The sequence below is a fragment of the Myxocyprinus asiaticus genome, chromosome 26 (assembly GCF_019703515.2).
Source record: "Myxocyprinus asiaticus isolate MX2 ecotype Aquarium Trade chromosome 26, UBuf_Myxa_2, whole genome shotgun sequence".
NCBI lineage: Eukaryota > Metazoa > Chordata > Actinopteri > Cypriniformes > Catostomidae > Myxocyprinus > Myxocyprinus asiaticus.
Genome location: NC_059369.1, coordinates 41,238,954 through 41,261,639, shown reverse-complemented (window position 1 = coordinate 41,261,639; position 22,686 = coordinate 41,238,954). Strand labels below are relative to the sequence as shown.

At 36.6% G+C, this 22,686-nt stretch overlaps 1 protein-coding gene across 2 annotated transcripts in view; it reads right to left on the bottom strand.

Moving 5' to 3' along the window:
• Positions 1-15,771: 15,771 nt before the first annotated feature.
• The window catches only part of LOC127416901 (sucrase-isomaltase, intestinal-like), a 70,432-nt gene continuing 63,517 nt past the window's right edge, over positions 15,772-22,686 (bottom strand). For both annotated transcript variants that reach the window (XM_051656493.1, XM_051656494.1), the window contains exons 47-48: positions 20,930-21,103; positions 15,772-15,997 (exon numbers count right to left, since the gene is read on the bottom strand). In XM_051656493.1, the coding sequence (XP_051512453.1) occupies positions 15,923-15,997; positions 20,930-21,103 (249 nt within the window). In that variant the 3' untranslated portion in view covers positions 15,772-15,922. The remainder of the gene's footprint in view (positions 15,998-20,929; positions 21,104-22,686) is intronic.

Here is a 22,686-nt window from a genome sequence, read left to right as displayed (position 1 = left end):
TGATAGAATAAGTTTATTCCGATAATGAATAATAATCAGTCCAGTGCTTTATCAAACATTGGTGTTTTTTACCACTGTGCTGCTATAAAAAGTTGTTTGTTTGTTATTTCTTATTTTCAACCCCATACCCATGGTAAAATTACTGCAATGCACAGCCTCCCATAGCTTATTGATAATTTTTTTTTTTTTTTTTTTCCAGCACAATTATAAAAATATATAACATGAGTGCAAACAGTACTGTTACATCAGATTACTTGTAGTGAGATATAAGATTTTGGTCATACTGCCCACCCCTACATGTAAGATAGAAATTTGAAGAGTTGTACCTTTAAACAGGGGTTGATTTAAAGAGCATGTACAGTTCTATAAGCAACTCAGAAAGAGATAAGATGCTATTGACATTGGCATGGACCTCTCTTCATGTTTTTTTATTTTATTTTTATTTATTTATTTTTTTATTTAATGGGTTGTATTTACACACTTTACAACAACAGCTGTATTTACACACTTATTTTGGTTGGATTTGATTCATCTAGACATGTGGCTCCAAGTTCCCCGATTCATTTTTTTCAAGCTTCTAACAATGTTGCTGCATTTCCTTCATTAACCTTAAAAAAAAAAAAAAAAAAAAAAAAAAAACAGATGTCAGTGTTTCTATTATTGTTAACAGGAATCACAAACAATCTCAAACACTAAAACAAAACATTTGAGTTTCATGGAACTCTGAAAAAGAGTTACAACATGATAAACTGTTTTAGAGCAAGTGAAAAGCACCAGATACAATATCATTAACAAATACTTAAAATAAGACATGGATTACTGAATGCTGGGGTCTTTTTCTCAGGATAGAACTCTGAGAAACAGGAGACTTAAGCAAAATCAACTCAGTCTATATTAGAAAAATTTTTTAGTGCACACATTTGAAACTTTATTCTCGCCTTCACAATCTATTTCATCCAGTTTTACAAAATTTCCAAACCTGGCACTCTATTAACTGGCTTGATTGCCTGTAGAATTCTTGTAATGAATGCCATCCCATTTAAGCACTCATATTTTTTTGTTTATGGAGATAGAAAACTGCTCAGAAGATGGTAACACTGATTTCTCCATCACCTGCAGCATGATGTATATTAAAACATTTTGCACTGGCTTTGTGCACTTGATACGCGTCTACAGCGGCAGTTAATTTTGTGTGACTTTGCACAAAACTTTCTTAACTGACACTGAGTGCCATTATGTCAGGTGCTGTGCTTCTCTTATTAATGAAATGGCTCTTTTGGCATACCCTGTGATTTAAACTGCCAACAGAAATCCCATTCAATGTCTAGGACTGCTGTGGAGTGAAAACATAGAGAGTCATTTCAGACTCAACAGCACTGCTTACTTGCTCTGTCATTGATGGCTGCATCATGGGAAATGTAGTCTTGCAAAAGGTGCTCAAACTGATTTCATGGAAATGGTCTCACCAACTCAGCTTTAATAATATTGGTTTTCATTTCAAATTTCATTTGTAGTTTGGTAATAAACAGCCTTGGACAGTAACTAACTAAAAGTAGTTATGTTACTAGCTTAACATTATTCATTAGGGTAGAGAAGCTTTTCAGATACAAGCTATTGTTTTCCAACAAACTGTGGTGTGCAAAGTTTATAAGGCAATTACATTTAGTCACTTGGTTCGTTCAGATACTAAAACTGATTTTATAAAATACTCACATATTCAAGATCTTGTGCCATTTTGTGTCTTATTTTATAGTTCATATAGCATTAACTAATGTTACTGTATACAACTTAATGTTAAAAATGTAATAGTATACAGTATGTTGGTATTAACATTAACCAAGATTAAGTGCTATAAAAGTATTGTTCATTGTTGGTTCATGTTAACTAATGTTAACGAGTACAGCCTTACTGTAAAGTGTTACCGTTTCATTGCTCATTTATTCAAAATTAGAAATTATAATGCATTTAATAAGGTTAATACAACTTTTAATAAAAATAATTAGTATATATTGACATTAACATTAACCTAGATTAATAAGTGCCAATGAGTGTCATGACAAAATGAATTTGTAGGCCTGCACTGAAGTGTCACGTCAATAAAACAGTTTTGTTCCAAATAGTGCGACAGACACCTACAGAGACAATGAGCTATGCAATGAAACTAGTTTAAAATCTTTGTCGCTCGTTTTTCTGTAGTAAAATAAGCCTTGATGTTGAATAGAAAATGTGTCTGTCATTGCAGAATAGCAATATTGTAGAATAGTTTTAGTAGAGATTGCATTTTAAAAAAGTCCACAAGAGGATAGTATAATTTGCCAAACTTTCCTTGTGGGGCTGTCCCCAGAAAGAAAACTGATTTGTAAAGTGACTACAATTTCACATAAGAAAAATACCAAACATTTTGGGTTGGGTTAGAGCTGAGTATTGCCAACTAACTCGCAATACAATACACACTGCGAAACATCACAATTCACAACTTCGGGATATATCACAATTATATTGGATTGCAATTGTTATTGCTCAAATTAAGAAATAATGTTTTTGTTTAACTTTGATAAAAGGAAAAATATGACAGACACTGAAACGGCTCCTCAGACATGAGACAGACCAACAGAGAAATGCCGGTTTTGGAGTTTACTAGTTGGAACTGCAGGGAATGATATGAATGTATAAATATAATACAGATACAAGGACTTACATTGACATTTATCCACTTAGACACTTATCAAAAACAACTTTAAAAATTAAAAAGGTTCGGTAAACGTAATAAAACTGAGGAAAACATTTCCACGCAATAACAACCCTAATACCAAAAAAGCTAGGACAGTATAGAAAATGCTAAAAAAAAAAAAAAAAAAAGGAATGATTTGTAAATTTGATTCATTCACCCTTTGTTATATTGAAAGCACTAAAACACATTATTTGATGTTTTACTTTTATTTTTAAGATGGGCAATTTAGCAATAATAACAATCTAACAAGATGAAATAAGGTGAACAGGAGATGTTAAACAGGTGAGGAAATTGTGTTATAATATACAGTATAAGGAGCTTTAAAAATAAATAAATAAATAAAAGCCTAATCCTTTAACAGCATGGTTCGAGGGTTGCCAATTTGCCAACAGATGTGTCAGCAAAAAATCCGGCGCTTTCAGATCTTTGGAAACATTTTGGACATTTCACCCTGTACAGTGCACAATATAGTTAAAATATTCAAGAAATCTGGTCAAATCTCAGGGCATAAAGGGCAAGGCCGAAAACCACTTCTGAATACTCATGATCTCCGATCCCTCAGACGTCACAAGTCATAATGGATAACATGACACATGCTTGGGAAAATTTGTTAAACCTTTGTCATTTAACACCATTCGCCGCTGCATTTGCAGATGCAGTTGAAGGATTTACTATGCAAAGGAGAAGCCCTACATCAACACTGTCCAGAAGGATGTGTACACATTTTGGAGCAGCATATACTGCCATGCAGAAGCTGTCTTTTCCAGTGACATTCCTACATTTTCCAGCTGGTCAACGGCAAACCACATTCTGCCTGGATTACAAGTACATGGCTGTGTAAGCAGAGAGTGTGGGTGCTAGATTGGCCTGCCTGCAGACCTGACCTGTCTCCAACTGAGAATGTGTGGCTCATTATGCCGCACAAAATACGGCAATGAAGGCCCCGTACAATTGCGTATCTGAAGACCTGCATAATGGGGATAAATGGGGGAAAATTCTGCTTGCTAAACTAAAACTTGTCTTCAGAGCTCAAACGTTTAAGTGTTATTAAAAGAAATGGTGAGGTTACTTAGTAATAAACTTTCCCAACTATTTTGGAACATGTTGCAATCATCTGATTTAATGAGTGTATATTTTCAATAAACAATTAATTTCACAAGGAGTTGTAGTGCTTTCAATAAAGCACAGGGTGAATCAAATTTACAAATCACTCCTTTTTGTTTTTATAGCATTTCCCAAACAGGCACAACTTTTTCAGAATTGGTGTTGTAAATGACATTTATTTCAACATAATAACAATAATGATAATAATAACAACTTTTAATGGATTTAATCTAGTCTTGTATGAATTCATTTTTTCACATCTACTAAATCTAAATGTTATGTTAAAGTCATTAAATTTATCACGCTTTATTATATTAACATATTTTTTACATTATTGTCTTATGCCAACACTTGTTATTAAAAATGTAGCAATCTGTGAGCTAGCAGTCTCAGAAATAGGAAACAACGCAATAAAAATACATATTAAAACATTAATTCACAATTTTTACTCATGCTGCTGTGATTGCTGGAAACCGGACATCACGTGTACATCTGGTGAAATGTTTAATGTTGTTCTAATAAGTGAAGTAACATTTTACCTTTTTACGTTTTACCATTTTACATTTTAACAATTAACTAAATTAAACAAGTAACAACATGTTAAGATATACATTTTATCAGTGTGTTCCATGGCAATTGAACCCATGACCTTGGTGTTGTTGTTGCCATACTCTAGTATACTCCATACTAAGCTAGTAAGCTACAGAAACTACAACTTTATCAATATCTGAAACATTGATGTAACATTGTGAGAAAAGTATTGTTATACAACCCCAATTCCGAAAAAGTTGGGACAGTATGAAAACTGGTAATAAAAACAAAAAGGAGTGATTTGTAAATTATATTCACCCTTTGCTAAATTGAAAGTACCACATCTACACGTTATATGATGTTTTTCATTGTGAATTCCATTCTTTTTTGAAAAAGTACAGTAATTTCAAATCAGATGATTGCAACACGCAAAAATGTTGGGTCAGTCGAGTGTTTACCACTGTGAAACATCACCATTTCTTCTAATAACACTTATTAAAATTTATTTTTTCCAGTCAGTTTTACCAGAGACGAACTGATGAACATTCGACAGCATATACCAGTCAATCTTTTCCTGGATTTTGAATATTCAGACGTTTTGTTTGATATTATAGTCAGAGTCGCGGCTGTGTTGTTTAAATGCGCTATGAGACGCAGGCGAGGGAGACGAGCAGGTGCGCTGGTCAAACTCCGTCGGCGGGGCTTTCGAACAACGCTGCCGAGTATTCATCTAGCGAATCTCTGCTATCTCCCTAACAAAACGGACGAACTACATCTCCTCACCCGCACAAACAAGGACTTTTCAACCTCTGCTGCCTTGTGCTTCACAGAAACCTGGCTGAGTGAAGCCATTCCGGACAGCGCGTTACATCTGCCAGACTTTCAGCTGTTCAGAGCGGATCGCATCGCGGAGTTAACGGGGAAAACGAGAGGCGGTGGAACACGATTTTACATCAATGAAAGTTGGTGTACAGATGTAACAACATTAAAGAAGATGTGCTGTCCTAATTTGGAAGCGCTCTTTATTAACTGTAAGCCTTTCTACTCACCACGGGAGTTTTCCTAGTTTATTCTGGTGAGTGTGTATATCGCGCCAAACGCGTGTTTGAATGCCGCGCTGCAACAGCTGGCTGATCAAATCACAGACACAGAGCAACAATACCTGGACTCAGTAATTATTCTTCTTGGGGATTTTAACAAAGCAAACCTCACACGTGAACTGCCCAAATACAAACAGCACATTACATGCCCAACCAGAGACAGAAATATACTGGATCATTGCTACACAACAATAAAGGATGTCTATCGCTCTGTTCCTAGAGCAGCTTTGGGACTATCTGATCACTGTCTGATTCATCTTCTTCCAACCTACAGACATAAATTAAAATCTGCTAAGCCTGTAGTAAGGACTGTAAAGAGATGGACCAACGAAGCAGAGCTGGAACTACAAGCCTGCTTTGACTGCATTGATTGGAGTGTTTTTGAAGCTGCAGCCACAGACCTGGACAAGCTTGCAGATACTATTACATCATATATCAGTTTCTGTGAGGATATGTGCATTCCTACTAGGACTTATTTAACATTTAACAATGACAAACCATGGTTTACAGCGGAACTCAGGCAGCTTCATCAGGCCAAAGAGGATGCTTACAGAGTTGGGGATAAAGTCTTGTACAGTCAGGCCAGGAACACACTGAATAAGAGAATCAGAGTGGCTAAAAGAAGATACTCTGAGAAGCTGAAAAACGAGTTTTCAACTAACGACCCTGCATCAGTGTGAAGTGGCATGAAACAACTTATGAATTACAGGACTCCTACCCCCAACCCTGTGGTGGACCAACAACTGGCTGACGACCTGAATGTGTTCTACTGCAGATTTGAAAGGCCCAATCTCACACCCCACACCCACTCTGACCTTCACTTCACACAAACACCAACACCTCATGCAACCCAACTCCTCCCTCCTCCTGCTACTCAACCTGCACTTAAGATCTGTGAAGATGATGTGAGCCACGTCTTTCGAAAACAAAGGATAAGGAAAGCACAGGGCCCAGATGGCATTTCACCTGCATGTCTTAGATCCTGTGCTAACCAGCTGGCCCCCATCTTCACACAGATCTTCAATAGATCACTGGAGCAGTGTGAAGTCCCATGCTGCTTCAAACGTTCCACTATCATTCCCATCCCAAAGAAACCAAAAATCACAGGACTTAATGACTACAGACCTGTCACCCTGACGTCTGTGGTCATGAAGTCATCTGAGAGACTGGTGTTGGCCCACCTGAAGGACATCACTGGACCCTTTCTAGATCCCCTTCAATTTGCTTATTGAGCAAACAGGTCTGTGGATGATGCAGTCAACATGGGATTGCATCATATCCTGCAACATCTGGACAGACCAGGGACATATGCAACGATCCTTTTTGTGGACTTCAGTTCGGCTTTCAACACCATCATCCCAGCTGTTCTCTGGACTAAATTACACCAACTCTCTATTCCCACATCTATCTGTCAGTGGATTACCAGTTTTCTAACAGACAGGCAGTAGCTTGTGAGACAGGGGAAAATTCACTTCCAAGCACCTGTACAATCAGCACTGGTGCCCCCCAGGGATGTGTGCTCTCCCCACTACTCTTCTCCCTCTACACCAACGACTGCATCGCCAAGGACACCTCTGTTTAGCTCCTGAAGTTTGCAGACGACACCACTGTCATCGGCCTCATCCGAGATGACGAAGAGTCTGCATACAGAAGGGAGGTTGAACAGCTGCCTGTCTGGTGCAGTCAAAACAACCTTGAGCTGAACATGCTCAAAACGGTGGAAATGATTGTGGACTTTAGGAGGAACCCCCCCAACACTGTCCCCCCTCTCCATTCTAAACATCACTGTGGCAGCAGTGGAGTCATTCAGGTTCCTGGGCACTACCATCTCATAGGACCTGAAGTGGGAGACCCACATTGACTCCATTGCAAAAAAGGCCCAGCAGAGGTTGTACTTCCTTCGCCAGTTGAGGAAGTTCAACCTGCCACAGGCACTGCTGATACAGTTCTACTCAGCGGTCATTGAGTCTGTCCTCTGCACTTCAATAACTGTCTGGTTTGGTTCAGCTACGAAGTCAGACATCAGAAGACTACAAAGGACAGTTCGGACTGCTGAGAGGATTATTGGTTTCCCCTGGCCCCCCTTCAAGAACTATACACTTCCAGAGTGAGGAAAAAGGCTGGAAAAATCACTCTGGACCCCACTCACCCTGCCCACTACCTTTTTGAACTGTTGCCTTCTGGCCGACGCTTCAGAGCTCTGAGTACCAGAACCGTCAGGCACAGGAACAGTTTTTTTCCCCCAGGCTATCCATCTCATGAACAGTTAAAACTGCCCCTTTGAGCAATAATTAATGTGCAATACACAGCTTAGTCTTTTTATATTATCCAACACATCCTACCTCTTCTGCCATTTCATTCCTTGCACTGTACATGACCAATTTGTATTTAGATTTGCACTACGTATGTGTATGTGTGTGTATGTATGTATATGTATGTATATACAGTATATTCATATATGTGTATATATGTGTATATGTATGTGTGTGTATATATATATGTGTGTGTGTGTGTGTGTGTGTGTGATATATATATATATATATATATATATATATATATTGTCTACTGTGTATTCAATATATACTTTTTTTTCAATATTAATCTATTTTTAATTCAATTTTAATTATTTATTTTTTATTGTCTTGTTGCTGTTTTTGTATTGTCGTGTACTGGAAGCTCCTGTCACCAAGACAAATTCCTTGTATGTGTAAGCATACTTGGCAATAAAGCTCATTCTGATTCTGATTCTGATTATTAAGCATTTGGGCACTGAAGACACAAGTTTGTTAAGTTTAGAAAGTGGAATTTTCCCCCAGTCATTTAGCTGCACAATTGTACGGGGTCTTTATTGCCGTATGGTATGCTTCATAATGCGCCACGCATTCTCAATTGGAAACAGGTCAGGACTGCAGGCAGGCCAATCTAGCAACCACACTCTCTGCTCACACAGCCATGCACTTGAAATCCAGGCAGTATGTGGTTTGAAGTTGTCCTGCTGGAAAATACAGGGACGTCCCTGGAAAAGACGGTGGTGGATGGCAGTATATGTTGCTCCAAAATTTGTACATATCTGTCTGCATTCATGGTGTTCTCACAGATGTGTGAGTTACCCATGCCATGGGTACTGACACACCCCTGGCCCATACAGACACTGGCTATTGAACCTGACGCTAATAGCAGCTTGGATGGCCCTTTTCCTCTTTGGCCCGGATAACACAACTGTTCGCTACTGTAACAAAATGTTTTTTAAAAATTTTTTACATATAAATGTGGACTCTTCAGACCAAAAAACACAGTTCCACTGTTCAACTTTCCATCTAAGATGAGACCGAGCCCAGAGAAGTCGGCAGCGTTTTTGGACAGTGTTGATGTAGGGCTTCTGCTTTGCATAAAAAAATCTTAACTTGCATCTGTGGATGCAGCATCGATTGGTGCTGACTAACAAAGGTTTACTAATGTTATCCCAAACCCATGTTCATGATATCCATTACAAATGAATGCCATTTTTTAAGAGAGTGATGTCTGAGGGATCAGAGATCACACGCATTCAGAAGTGATTTTTGTCTTGCCCTTTACGCACCGAGATTTGACCAGATTCCTTGAATCTTTTAACTCTCTTGTGCACTATAGAGGATAACATGCCCAAAAGCCTCCCAATTTGTCTTTGGGGAACATTGTTCTCAAAGTGCTGGATTATTTGCTGAAGCATCTGTTGGCAAATTTACAATTCTCGAATGATCCTTGCTCTTGAAGGACTAGGCTGTTTTTGGAAGCTCCCTATATACTATGACACAATTGACTCACCTGTTTAACATCACATGTTTCACATCACCTTGTTATTTCAACTCATCAAATTGTTATTAGTCTTAAATTGCCACTGTCTCAACTTTTTTAGAGCGTGTTGCAGTCATCTGATTTGAAATTACTGTACATTTTCAAAAAACAATGAAATTTTACCTTTCAAAAAAGGAAAAAACATCATATAATGTGTAGTTGTAGTGCTTTCAATATAGCAAAGGGTGAATATAATTTACAAATCACTCCTTTTTGTTTTTATTAGCATTTTTCATACTGTCCCAACTTTTTCAGAATTGGGGTTGTATATTTATAAATATCAAAATAGTCACAACCCTATTTCAAGGTAATGCAGAAGAAATGTTAGTGTTAAGGGTTAGGATTAAGGAAGCCAACACCAACTTATAGTAATACAGGTGTGTAAATAGGATAATGGTTAGGAAAAGCAGGAAAGCAGCGAATAGTCAAAACACGCACACATACACAAGTAAATGCACATACGGTGCATTTTAAAGTGTTTATCTACACATTCATACCCAAAAGGGAATGAAAGTCAAATCAGCCGAAAGAGTTCCAGTAAGTGTCAACATTCTCTCTCTCTCTCTCTCTCTCTCTCTCTGTCTCTCACACACACACACACACACACCTGTCATAGCCAGTCTAGTGTGTGAACTGAAGCATAATGAGCAGCAATTACCAGGTATCAGTCCTCTCTGCCCCCTGTCGTCAGTGGCTGGCTGTAATTGCTGTACAAGTGAAAGTAAAATTGCGTGCGCTGTGTGACCAAATGTCACACAGTGTCACTTGGTGAAATGACTCGTAAGAAACAATACATATGGCCTGTTATTGAGCCTGTCCGCTGTTAAGCGTGGCTTTAAGAATGACAGTACAACTGTATTTGTGTTCTGAAATAAAGTCAAGCTTTGTGCATCTCTTGGGAATATTTTAACTTCATATTAGAAAACTTTTAGATGTATTAGACTGTTAGCATTAAACTATTGGCATATTTAAAAACGATTAGTCTTTTATATTTTAAAATAATTTTTTTATGGAGTTTTTCAGTTGCAGCCTCACAAAACCAACCAGGTACGTGGAAGGAACAAAAATCATTTAGCCCTGATGAAGGCATACATGCTGAAACACGTTGGCAAATAAAGTTCTTAATTTTTCTCCATTCCACAAGTGCTGCTTGTTTTGCCTTTCGCCAACTTTCAATATAATATCTTTCTTTCAGTCTTTAGCATTTGAATAATTATCGTTCTTAAAGTATAGCTACAAGACTTAAACAGACAATTGCGAGAAAAGTAATCCCACCCAGAAAAGTGGTCCCACTGCTAAAATGACGATTTTAACAAATTTGAATTCTAAACACATACTTCTGCATGGAAGAATTAATATAAGAGTTTTAACAAAAAAAAACAAGCTTCATATTTCTGCTTTCTACATCCTCTAGGTTGTCTTGTCCATAGACTGCCATTGTAAGAGCATTATTGTAAAGATTACTTTGGTTTGATTATTTCAGACTTCAGAGCTTTTTCAAACTATATGTCACATGCATCAAATTGTAAACAGATCACACTGAAGCCATGATCTCATGCCTTATTGGTTTCATATCTGCCGGATTCCATGGAGGCCATGTGTTTTCTCACAGTGTGTTGTGTGTGCAATGTGCATGAATCTCTTGGCCGTACATCTGTTACAGATGTTTGACAACAATGTTTCACCTGAACTTGTTGCCAATTAAAAGGCTGCAAATGAGCACTGGATGAGTCATTCCTGTTATGCAGTTAATTCTGAACTCTGTAACTTTAAAATAAGCGTGAATGCTCGTGTTGTTTCTAGGGAATTATTTCTGTAAAAAAAAAACGTTTTTGAAAGTCAGCTTACATGACCGTGTCTGCTTAGTTTTGGTATTTTACATTATTGTTCTGTATTGTTTAAAAATGAGAAACTAATACCACAAAACATCATATAACTGATAATAACATACATAATAATAGTACTTACTGATGTTTGTGCCATTGCTTTCCCTCCAAATTGATGACTTCCTGTATGGTGATGTCATTAAGGAACTGGCTAGTTGAAGGGTTATTGCAACAGTTTAACAGTTTGGAAAGTGATCATGAGGACACAGGGGGAAAAAAAAACCTGCGTTGGTAACCAATAATAAAAAAATAAAAAAAACGATCCTAAGAAAACATTTTTTATTTGAAACATTTTGATTACAGATATTAAACAAAAAATGAAGAATCACCTGACATGTTTTTTTTTTTTTTTTTTTTTTTTTAATGAATATTAGTTTTTACATTTTAGAAGTTTTCATTTAAGGACATGGCAAAAATGTCAGCTCTCACTTAAACAGAATTAGGGAAATTATTCACAGTCGTGTTCACTTAATTGTGATATTGCGATTAAGTAATATGTTTTCCATCTTTAAAAATTGTGTTTTAAATGTTTTTTCCTATATAAAAAGACATATGATGGTGACATGAAAACTACTGCATAGTTGCAATGACCCATTTTACCCATTATATGATCACTGTTTAGACCACTGAAATGTACGTGTTAAGAGCCAGAAACTGCAAATATGAAAGCTCCATCAAAGGCCACCTAACAGAACTTGTGTGAAAAACAAACCTTGCGTTTTGTCGTCTCTTATTTCAGCGTGTTCTTTGCTATATTGTTCTCAATCCATGTTTTGTCTAATGTATTCCAGCATGCCGATAAAGCAAACACTCACAATCACATGTGAATGCTTTGAAGTCACTTGAGTGCGCTTTTCATCTTTCATGTTTCCTTTTTGTTTGGATTTTTTTCTTGTTTTCCCCTATTTATTCACAAGTGCTTCCCTCTCATTCTGTTGAAAATAACAAACAGTCTTTGTTTTGAGTGTTGGTTAAATCAAGATGACACTCACTATCTATTTTGATTCATTTGAATCATATTGATTGTTTTAATGTACCTGATGTTTGACTGATGTTTGGCTTGCGTTGAGGGAGGAAAGAAACAAAGAAAGTTTCTTTGGAGATAAAAGCAAATATTACCATAAAATCAGTGAGTCAAATCACTCTTAGCCTTCTTGAGGTAAAAATAAATTCACTGCTGTTTTAAATCTTTCTCCAAGTTAACTTACAGCTGTAATGTTTTTTTTTCACACATCACTAATGGACGACTTTTAACGATAACATTAATGGAATCAACTAAATATAGTAATATATTGTAGCACAGCAGTTTTTAACATTTTTAAAAACTTCATAAATATTAGTTCTGTATTCTTCTTTAAACTCATGCCTGATTAGGAAGGAAATTTTCTCTTTCTCTCATCTAAAAACTGAGCCACATTTTTTTATTTGATGGTCAGTCTCTAGCCTAAGGGAAGCAGACCCGCAGTTCTTTGCTAATTAAATATATGTTCTGGATAAACCCCTTTCGCATAATAAAATCCCAAATAATTACCACATCAGTCAGAGCTCCTCCATCCCATTTCACTCTTGGGTAAAAAAAGTTCTCAATTATCGTTTTTAGCTACTATCGAAATATCGAAGGCACACCCTGTCCGCCCCCTTCCCTGCGGTCGCCATGTCTCCGGCTTGCGATGATTGCCAATTAGAGCAGAAATCAATTACAGTCTCCATTGCTTAATTGATATCATTATGTTTACTGTAGAGTGAACAATTGATTATTGTATCATTACATTAAAATGTAGTCATGCGTGAAGCAGGCGGCAGGTAGTCGCCGCAGAGAGCTTCCCTCATTATAAAGCTGTGATTGTTGATAATTAGGGGTTATCATTAGATTCTCTCTCCCCCAAATGCCTCCATTAGAGATTCAGTCTTTTTAAGTTCGGCCTGTAGACACAGGTCATGTTTCCTCGGCCATTAACAACAACTATTAGGCCTGTTTCACACAGTTTGCATAACCAACATAGTTAACTGCGACAGCAGATGCATGTAGAGCTTTCAAACTGACAGCATGTCAGTCTCAGGGGATCACATTTACATTAAAGGGATAGTTCACCCAAAAATGAAAATTCTCATCATTTACTCACCCTCATAATATCCCAGGTGTGTATGACCTTCTTTCTTCAGCAGAACACATTTGAAGAAAAACAAAAAAATATCTTAGCTCAGTAGGTCCTTAAAATGCAAGTGAATGGAGATCAGACCTTTCAAGCTCTGAAAAGAACAGACAGTCAGCATAAATGTCATCCATACGACTTCAGCTGTTAAAGTCTCCTAAAGCTATACGATCACTTCTGGTGCAAAAAAACATCAATATTTAAGTACTTTTTAACTATAAATCATCACTTCCGATAAGATTTTCGAGAGGGTGGAGTTCACGTGGTCTCTCGTGTGACATATTCATGTTGGCATGTTACGGACGTAATCTCACATTCTTCTTTGGGTTGAGACATCCAGGATAAGCACACAAACGCATCATTGAGAGTAAACAAACAGATACAAATACAGATCTAAACCAAAACCAACGAAGCTTCTGCACAGCATTCCTCCTACTCACTTGTAAACAGCGCTGCTCTTCCATGTTTCACATGTGTGTCAGTTCTCGCGTGTCTCACATGCCAACGTGATTACGTCACACACGCATACTGCTGCTTACTGGAAGTTATGATCCAGTTAAAAGTACTTAAATATGTATCTTTTTCGTACCAAAAGTGATCGTGTCGCATTAGAAGTCATTAATTTAACAGTTGGAGTCATATGGGTGATGTTTATGCTGTCTGTCTGTTCTTTTTAGAGCTTCAAAAGTCAGTTCACTTGCATTTTAAGGACCTACTAAGCTAAGACATTTTTCTATTTTTCTTCAAATGTGTTCTGAAGAAAGAAAGTCATACACATCTGGGATATCATGAGGGTGAGTAAATGATGAGAGAATTTAGATTTTTGGGTGAACTATCCATTTTATGGTAATTATGTGAATGATGTGGCGCTCATATATTTGTCTGGATCTATTAGGTTATTTAAAAATATATGAAAAATGCAATTCACACAAAACAATTACTTGAATACACCACGAATACAACATGTTTTCAATTTCTGAGTTCAAATTCATTTTTATATTTTTTTCTGGGGCTAAAAAATTAGAAGAAAAAAAAGTCTAAGTATTGCAGATGTCTGGAGGCAGTACATAAACAAATAAATAAATAAAAATAAAATAATGAAAGTATCATTAAAAGCTGAAATTCTTAAAAAAAATGCTGACATATGTATAGTTTGGAATAATATTTTAGTATTATTTCTTAAAAAAAAATAGACAGTGAAACATTTGTTTTTAAAAATAGTATTAATATTTGAAGGCACTTTTCTTTCAGTTCAAATGGAGTAACCCTTAGAAAAATATTTGATAATTTTGACTCAAAAATTCATGTTATTTGTAAAATCTTACCTTAATAATATATATATATATATATATATATTTTTTTTTTTTTATTTTTTTTTTTGAAACTTTAAGAAATCAATGATTAAGTTCTGTACACTCAAGGAACAAGGAAGTATTTTTATACCTTTTACTTGATGGTTACACAACTTGACATTTTTAGAGCCATAAATCAATGTATTTATTTATTTATTAGAATGCTATAAATGTTTTATTTTTTTCAGAAATGTATGAAACCAACATGAACAAAGCTTACATTTCTACAAACTTAAGACATGTGTTTTAAATGACATTTTTACTACATTATTACCTCTGATAACCTCTTAAGGGGTTTGCACACCGGATGTGTCTGGCAGACATGGCGCATTCTAAAATTCCAAACAACAGTTTTCAATGAAAGTATGCTCTCCGCCGCCGCCCAGCTACGACTCCAGAGGCTGCTCAAATTTCTGCCATGCCACGGAGTGCAACTCGCATATTTTCAATTAAATTCAACCCAAATCATTATCAAAGGACATTGTTTACTCTAGCATTGTTCATTCTTAAGTGAAAAACCTTGGTAAAGTTTGTGTGTACTGTCTGCCACCTGCACCGCATCGATGTGCCCTATGTTTGATACCTGTGCCATGTCCTAGCCATGACGTGGCGCTTCTCGTATGGTGTGCGACCGCCTTAATTGTCTGAATTCAGTCAAACTGAATTGAATTGAACTGCTGTTTGTGTGCTTTGTCACTTGCGTCAAGAACAACATACAGTTTTTTTTTTTTTTTTTAAAAAGAGTAGTTTGTTTCATTATTTTATTTTTGCTTCATATAAGCTCATTTTGCATGATGTATTGATAAAATGTCTACAGTGCATTTGCATTGTATTTTCTCCTGAAAGAAACTGGCCGTGCTGCATTTGTGCGAAGTGTGAATGCTGTAACTCATTATTATGGGCGCAGAAAATTTGTGCCACTTACATGCTACTTATGCAAGCTGTGTGAAATGGACCTTAGCTTATAATGTGAGATCTAAACCAACACAAAGACCATGTATTTTAATGAATGAAAGTTTATTTTATAAGAGATAATTATATATGTTACATCAAGACAAAGTAAACATAATCTACCACAAAAAGCTCCCCAAGTAAATGCTAAATAAATGGATAATTATCACATTGCCTCACATATGCACTGTTGCTCGACTCAACTTTAATAAATAAACAAAAATGATTCTGCCATTGCTAATTTCCCAAGTGCCTCTGAGTAGATGACATGCGTTTATGTCTATATTGTCTTCCAGATGATGGTGAAAGTCTTTACCAGAGTGTGAGATTGTGATGTTGCGTCAAATTCCAACACCTGAAATTAAGAGAGAATAAAAAATAGGAATTGTGATGCAATGTACAGTTAAAACGAAACCTATAGCAACAAGTCCCAAACTCTTAGGCCACATCAACTCTAATACTTTTCAATTTGAAAACATTAATTTCACTACAATTATGTCTCATCCACACTAGTATGCCATTCTCCTCCACCAAAAACAGAGCGTTGTGATGAGGCTCTCCATTTCCGCATAGTTTGGAATCCGATGCCTTTAAAACACCGAAAACTGAGTTTTCAAACAAATTATTGTCAACATGGCCTTAGTCATCATATACTCATCTATTCCTCTTTAAAGGTGATTTGCATAATTTCTAAAGGCACTATTGGTGTGGGTTTGAGACAGAATTATTTGTTTGTTCAACCAATGGAAGTCGTTCAGTGTTTCTAAGAAACCTTTTTGAAAATATTGTTTTTAATATTCCATTTGGGGATGCTACTACTGTACATGTTTCACCTTTAAATGTTGACATCATATCAGACGTGACCCTGGGTGATTGCAGACCGTTTCTCTCTATGACCTCATAAAGGCATGATGAAGAAAAATAAAAGGTCTAAGAACGAATCGTTAGGAAACGCCACCTCTGATCTGACATAAACAGCGGAGAGGTCAAACATGCAGCCTGGCATCTTTCAGAAGTATTATGCAGCCGGGAAATACTAAGAAAGATAAATGATTTGTGGTGGGCTAGAACACTAGTTATTCAAATCCACATGCACACTGCTTTTTTGTCAACCCCCCCCAATCCTTCTCATGACTCGAATATATCTCTGTCTCTAGAGCTCCTGCCTGCATTCTTATTAATAGAAACCATGCGGTCGATGTGCCCACAACTTTGAAAAAGCAGCTCTTTAAACAGCCAAGAAGAATTTAAACTTCTCTCTTTCTTTTGTGGAGTTTACCACACAAGACTAATAGTAAGAAAGACAGGAGTGCAACTTTATACATATATATATATATATATATATATATATATATATATATATATATATATATATATATTATACCGATCAGCCACAACATTAAAACCACCTGCCTAATACTGTGTAGGTCCCCCTCATGCCACTAAAACTGCACCAAACCGCATCTCAGAATAGCATTTCTTCTTACCACAATTGTACAGAGTGGTTATCTGAGTTGCTGAAGACTTTGTCAGTTCGAACCAGTCTGGCCATTCTCTGTTGACCTCTCTCATCAACAAGGCATTTCCATCCACAGAACTGCTGCTCACTGGATGTTTTTTGCTTTTGGCACCATTCGGAGTTAATCCTAGAGACTGTTATGCGTGAAAATTCCAGGAGATCAGCAGTAATACAAAAATACTCAAACCAGACCATCTGGCACCAACAATCATCCATGCGATTATCAAATCAGCCAATTATGTGGCAGCAGTGTAGTGCATAAAATCATTCAGATAAGGGTCAAGAGCTTCAGTTAATGTTCACATCAATCATCAGAATGGGGAAAAAAGTGATCTCGATGATTTGGACCATGGCGTGATTGTTGGTGCCAGATGGGCTGGTTTGAGTATTACTGTAACTGCTGATCTCCTGGGATTTTCACACACAACAGTCTTTAGAATTTACTCTGAATGGTGCCAAAAAAAAAAAAAAAACAACATCCAGTGAGCGGCAGTTTTGTGGATGGAAATCTCTTGTTGATGAGATTAGTCAACAGAGAATGGCCAGACTGATTCGAACTAAAAAAGTCTCAGATTCAGGTAATCGCTCTGTACAATTGTGATGAGAAGAATATCATCTCTGAATGCTATTCTGAGATGCGGGTTGGTGCTGTTTTGGCATCAAGATGGGGACCTACACAATATTAGGCAGGTGGTTTTAAAGTTGTGGCTGATCGGTATATACAGGTGCATCTCAATAAATTAGAATGTCGTGGAAAAGTTCATTTATTTCAGTAATTCAACTCAAATTGTGAAACTCGTGTATTAAATAAATTCAATGCACACAGACTGAAGTAGTTTAAGTCTTTGGTTCTTTTAATTGTGATGATTTTGGCTCACATTTAACAAAAACCCACCAATTCACTATCTCAAAACATTTGAATATGGTGACATGCCAATCAGCTAATCAACTCAAAACACCTGCAAAGGTTTCCTGAGCCTTCAAAATGGTCTCTCAGTTTGGTTCACTAGGCTACACAATCATGGGGAAGACTGCTGATCTGACAGTTGTCCAGAAGACAATCATTGACACCCTTCACAAGGAGGGTAAGCCACAAACATTCATTGCCAAAGAAGCTGGCTGTTCACAGAGTGCTGTATCCAAGCATGTTAACAGAAAGTTGAGTGGAAGGGAAAAGTGTGGGAGAAAAAGATGCACAACCGACCGAGAGAACTGCAGCCTTATGAGGATTGTCAAGCAAAATCAATTCAAGAATTTGGGTGAACTTCACAAGGAATGGACTGAGGCTGGGGTCAAGGCATCAAGAGCCAGACGTGTCAAGGAATTTGGCTACAGTTGTCGTATCCACTCCTGAACCACAGACAACGTCAGAGGCGTCTTACCTGGGCTAAGGAGAAGAAGAACTGGACTGTTGCCCAGTGGTCCAAAGTCCTCTTTTCAGATGAGAGCAAGTTTTGTATTTCATTTGGAAACCAAGGTCCTAGAGTCTGGAGGAAGGGTGGAGAAGCTCATAGCCCAAGTTGCTTGAAGTCCAGTGTTAAGTTTCCACAGTCTGTGATGATTTGGGGTGCAATGTCATCTGCTGGTGTTGGTCCATTGTGTTTTTTGAAAACCAAAGTCACTGCACCCGTTTACCAAGAAATTTTGGAGCACTTCATGCTTCCTTCTGCTGACCAGCTTTTTAAAGATGCTGATTTCATTTTCCAGCAGGATTTGGCACCTGCCCACACTGCCAAAAGCACCAAAAGTTGGTTAAATGACCATGGTGATGGTGTGCTTGACTGGCCAGCAAACTCACCAGACCTGAACCCCATAGAGAATCTATGGGGTATTGTCAAGAGGAAAATGAGAAACAAGAGACCAAAAAATGCAGATGAGCTGAAGGCCACTGTCAAAGAAACCTGGGCTTCCATACCACCTCAGCAGTGCCACAAACTGATCACCTCCATGCCACGCCGAATTGAGGCAGTAATTAAAGCAAAAGGAGCCCCTACCAAGTACTGAGTACATATACAGTAAATGAACATACTTTCCAGAAGGCCAACAATTCACTAAAAATGATTTTTTTATTGGTCTTATGATGTATTCTAATATTTTGAGATAGTGAATTGGTGGGTTTTTGTTAAATGTGAGCCAAAATCATCACAATTAAAAGAACCAAAGACTTAAACTACTTCAGTCTGTGTGCACTGAATTTATTTAATACACGAGTTTCACAATTTGAGTTGAATTACTGAAATAAATGAACTTTTGCACGACATTCTAATTTATTGAGATGCACCTGTATATTAAGCTGGATTGCACAAAAACATGTTCAGCTCAGATTTTACTTAAATTATATTTTATATAATGAAATTTAAGCCTATTTTTATGACAATCAAGATTTTGGGAATTTTTACCTTATTTTCTATGGAGTGTCAAAATACTCAAAATGAAATATTTAAATAAATATTTAAATACGTAAGTCATTAAATACATAATGAAAAAATAATTAAATACTTAAATATATCATTAAATACAGTACATAATAAAAAAATTATATAACTAAATAATTAATAAAATAAACAATTAAATACCTAATGAAATCTTTAAGAAACTATAAAATCATCAATCATTAAATCAAAAAATACATCAATAAATTTGCCTTTTCATTTCATTTTAGCACTATTTTGTGTCCTTTTCATTATTATCTTTGCACTGATTTTTTTTTTCTTTTATAAGCATGAGCTTCATTTCTGTTTATATTCATTTTCAGTTTACAGCTATAAGCACGGCACTCAACGACGGTGGGCGTCACCTTTCAAAATCCTGCCAATAACAATTACGCTAAAAATTAAAAGATGCAAACTAGTGCTAAAAAAAAAAAAAATACAAGGGACATTTTTTATTTATATAGTGATTAATTTAATGAATTTATAGTTAGAATCAAGGACTGAAAACATTCCAAGGAATGAAAAAGAAAACTGAGAACGAACAATGTTTTTTGCAGAGCATGGGAAAAAACAAAGAACAAAGACCCTTTTAACTGTTCCAGAGTGAAAACTGTATTTTAAAATGTTGGTTATTGGTTAATAACTGGCTATTTTTTCATTAATTTTTTTTATGAAACCAAAGTCTGAATGGTTTATCACAGTTAATTTGCAGAATTACACCACTTGCTGTAGCACAAAAAATGATACTGCTTTCTTTTAAGTTTTAAACTTTGATTCTGAAGGAAACTGCTGCATCACACATTTCTTTGCCTTAATGGACGTGGATATAGCCTTCTGTGACATGCTAAAGACATTTTAGACAAATATATATAATTACTACGTTTACGTGCACGGCTAAAGCAATAATTTATTTAAATGTTTCAATATTTATTTAATTACATTTAATTTGGCCCTCCATTATGTTCAGAACAATTAAAATGATCATTACCGTAATGTGTCCAGCCACTTTTTTTCTTTTTTTGTAATTCCTATTTTTTCATAATGACGATTCTGATATTATTTTTACTTAAATCAAAGGCAGTACAACAAATACTACCATGATATGTTAATACTTTATCTTATGGTTCTAACATTTTTTTTAATTTATTTTCAGAGTAAAATATAACCTATACATACAGTATTTCTAGACAGGTTTCATGATTTACCCAACTCAATCAAACAATAAATTTATTAATTTCAAATAAAATAAAGTTGTAAATGACTTAAAGCACTCCATGTCATCCACCTCCAATTTAATCAGCAAGATTAGACTATGTGTTTGCATGAAGCAACTCACCTGTGTTGCAGGGTCATGTGTGAAATCCAATTTCACGTCAGGTTTCCCAGGAACGCTCATGATAACCTGAGAGATGGGCACTGTTCCGGCACCCCAAACCTTCACAACACCCAGGGCCAACTGGGCAGTTTGGTCAGTTATGCCATCTGTGATAATCTTGTTTGATAGAACACCCTAAAACAGAAAAAAAGGACATCTATCTACATGCAACTGCCATATTTTCTGTTATGTTTTAAAATAGGAATGATATTGAAAAATTACATTATCTCTTAGACTCAAACTCATGTCAACCACATAAGCACCATGGCCCAAAAGTGTTGTTGGAGCATGTGCACAAACTGATGCAACAGGGTAAATCTCATGGAGAAATGACCTGGGTCACATTTCACCCCAAAATTACATCACTTTAAGAGATTCGCTTGAAGAAGATTTTTATGGCAGTTAAGTACATTTTCTATGAAATTCTCATTACTGTAATTTATTCAGATCAGATGTTTTAAGGCAGTAACACAAATTGTACTATGATGTATACATACTTCATACATATATAATCATATTTTTTTTCTCTTTAAAGGAATAAGAATGAGATACATAACTTTGCTTTTATTTTATCCAACATGAACATGAACTAACATGAGCAATACTTTCACAACACTTGTTAATCTTGGTTAATGTTAATTTCAACATATACTAATATTTTTTTATTTGATTAAAAGTTGTATATGTTAACATTATTTTGTGCATTATGAACTAACATTAACAATAAACAATTGAATTTGTAATTAACAAGAAATATTAATAAATGCTTATATATATATATATATATATATATATATATATATATATATATATATATATATATATATATATATATATATATATATATACACTATATTGCCAAAAGTATTCACTCATCTGCCTTTAGACGCATATGAACTTAAGTGACATCCCATTCTTAATTCATAGGGTTTAATATGACGTCGGCCCACCCTTTGCACTATAACAGCTTCAACTCTTCTGGGAAGGCTTTCCACAAGGTTTAGGAGTGTGTTTATGGGAATTTTTGACCATTCTTCCAGAAACGCATTTGTGAGGTCAGACACTGATGTTGGACGAGAAGGCCTGGCTCTCAGTCTTCGCTCTAATTCATCCCAAAGGTGCTCTATCGGGTTGAGGTCAGGACTCTGTGCAGGCCAGTCAAGTTCTTCCACACCAAACTCGCTCATCCATGTCTTTATGGACCTTGCTTTGTGCACTGGTGCGCAGTCATGTTGGAACAGGAAGGGGCCATCCCCAAACTGTTCCCACAAAGTTGGGAGCATGGAATTGTCCAAAATCTCTTGGTATGCTGAAGCATTCAGAGTTCCTTTCACTGGAACTAAGGGGCCAAGCCCAGCTCCTGAAAAACAACCCCACACCATAATCCCCCTCCACCAAACTTCACAGTTGGCACAATGCAGTCAGACAAGTTCTCCTGGCAACCGCCAAACCCAGACTCGTCCATCAGATTGCCAAATGGAGAAGCGTGATTTGTCACTCCAGAGAACGCGTCTCCACTGCTCTAGAGTCCAGTGGCGGCGTGCTTTACACCACTGCATCCGACGCTTTGCATTGCGCTTGGTGATGTATGGCTTGGATGCAGCTGCTCGGCCATGGAAACCCATTCCATGAAGTTCTCTACGCACTGTTCTTGAGCTTATCTGAAGGCCACAAGAACTTTGGAGGTCTGTAGCGATTGACTCTGCAGAAAGTTGGCG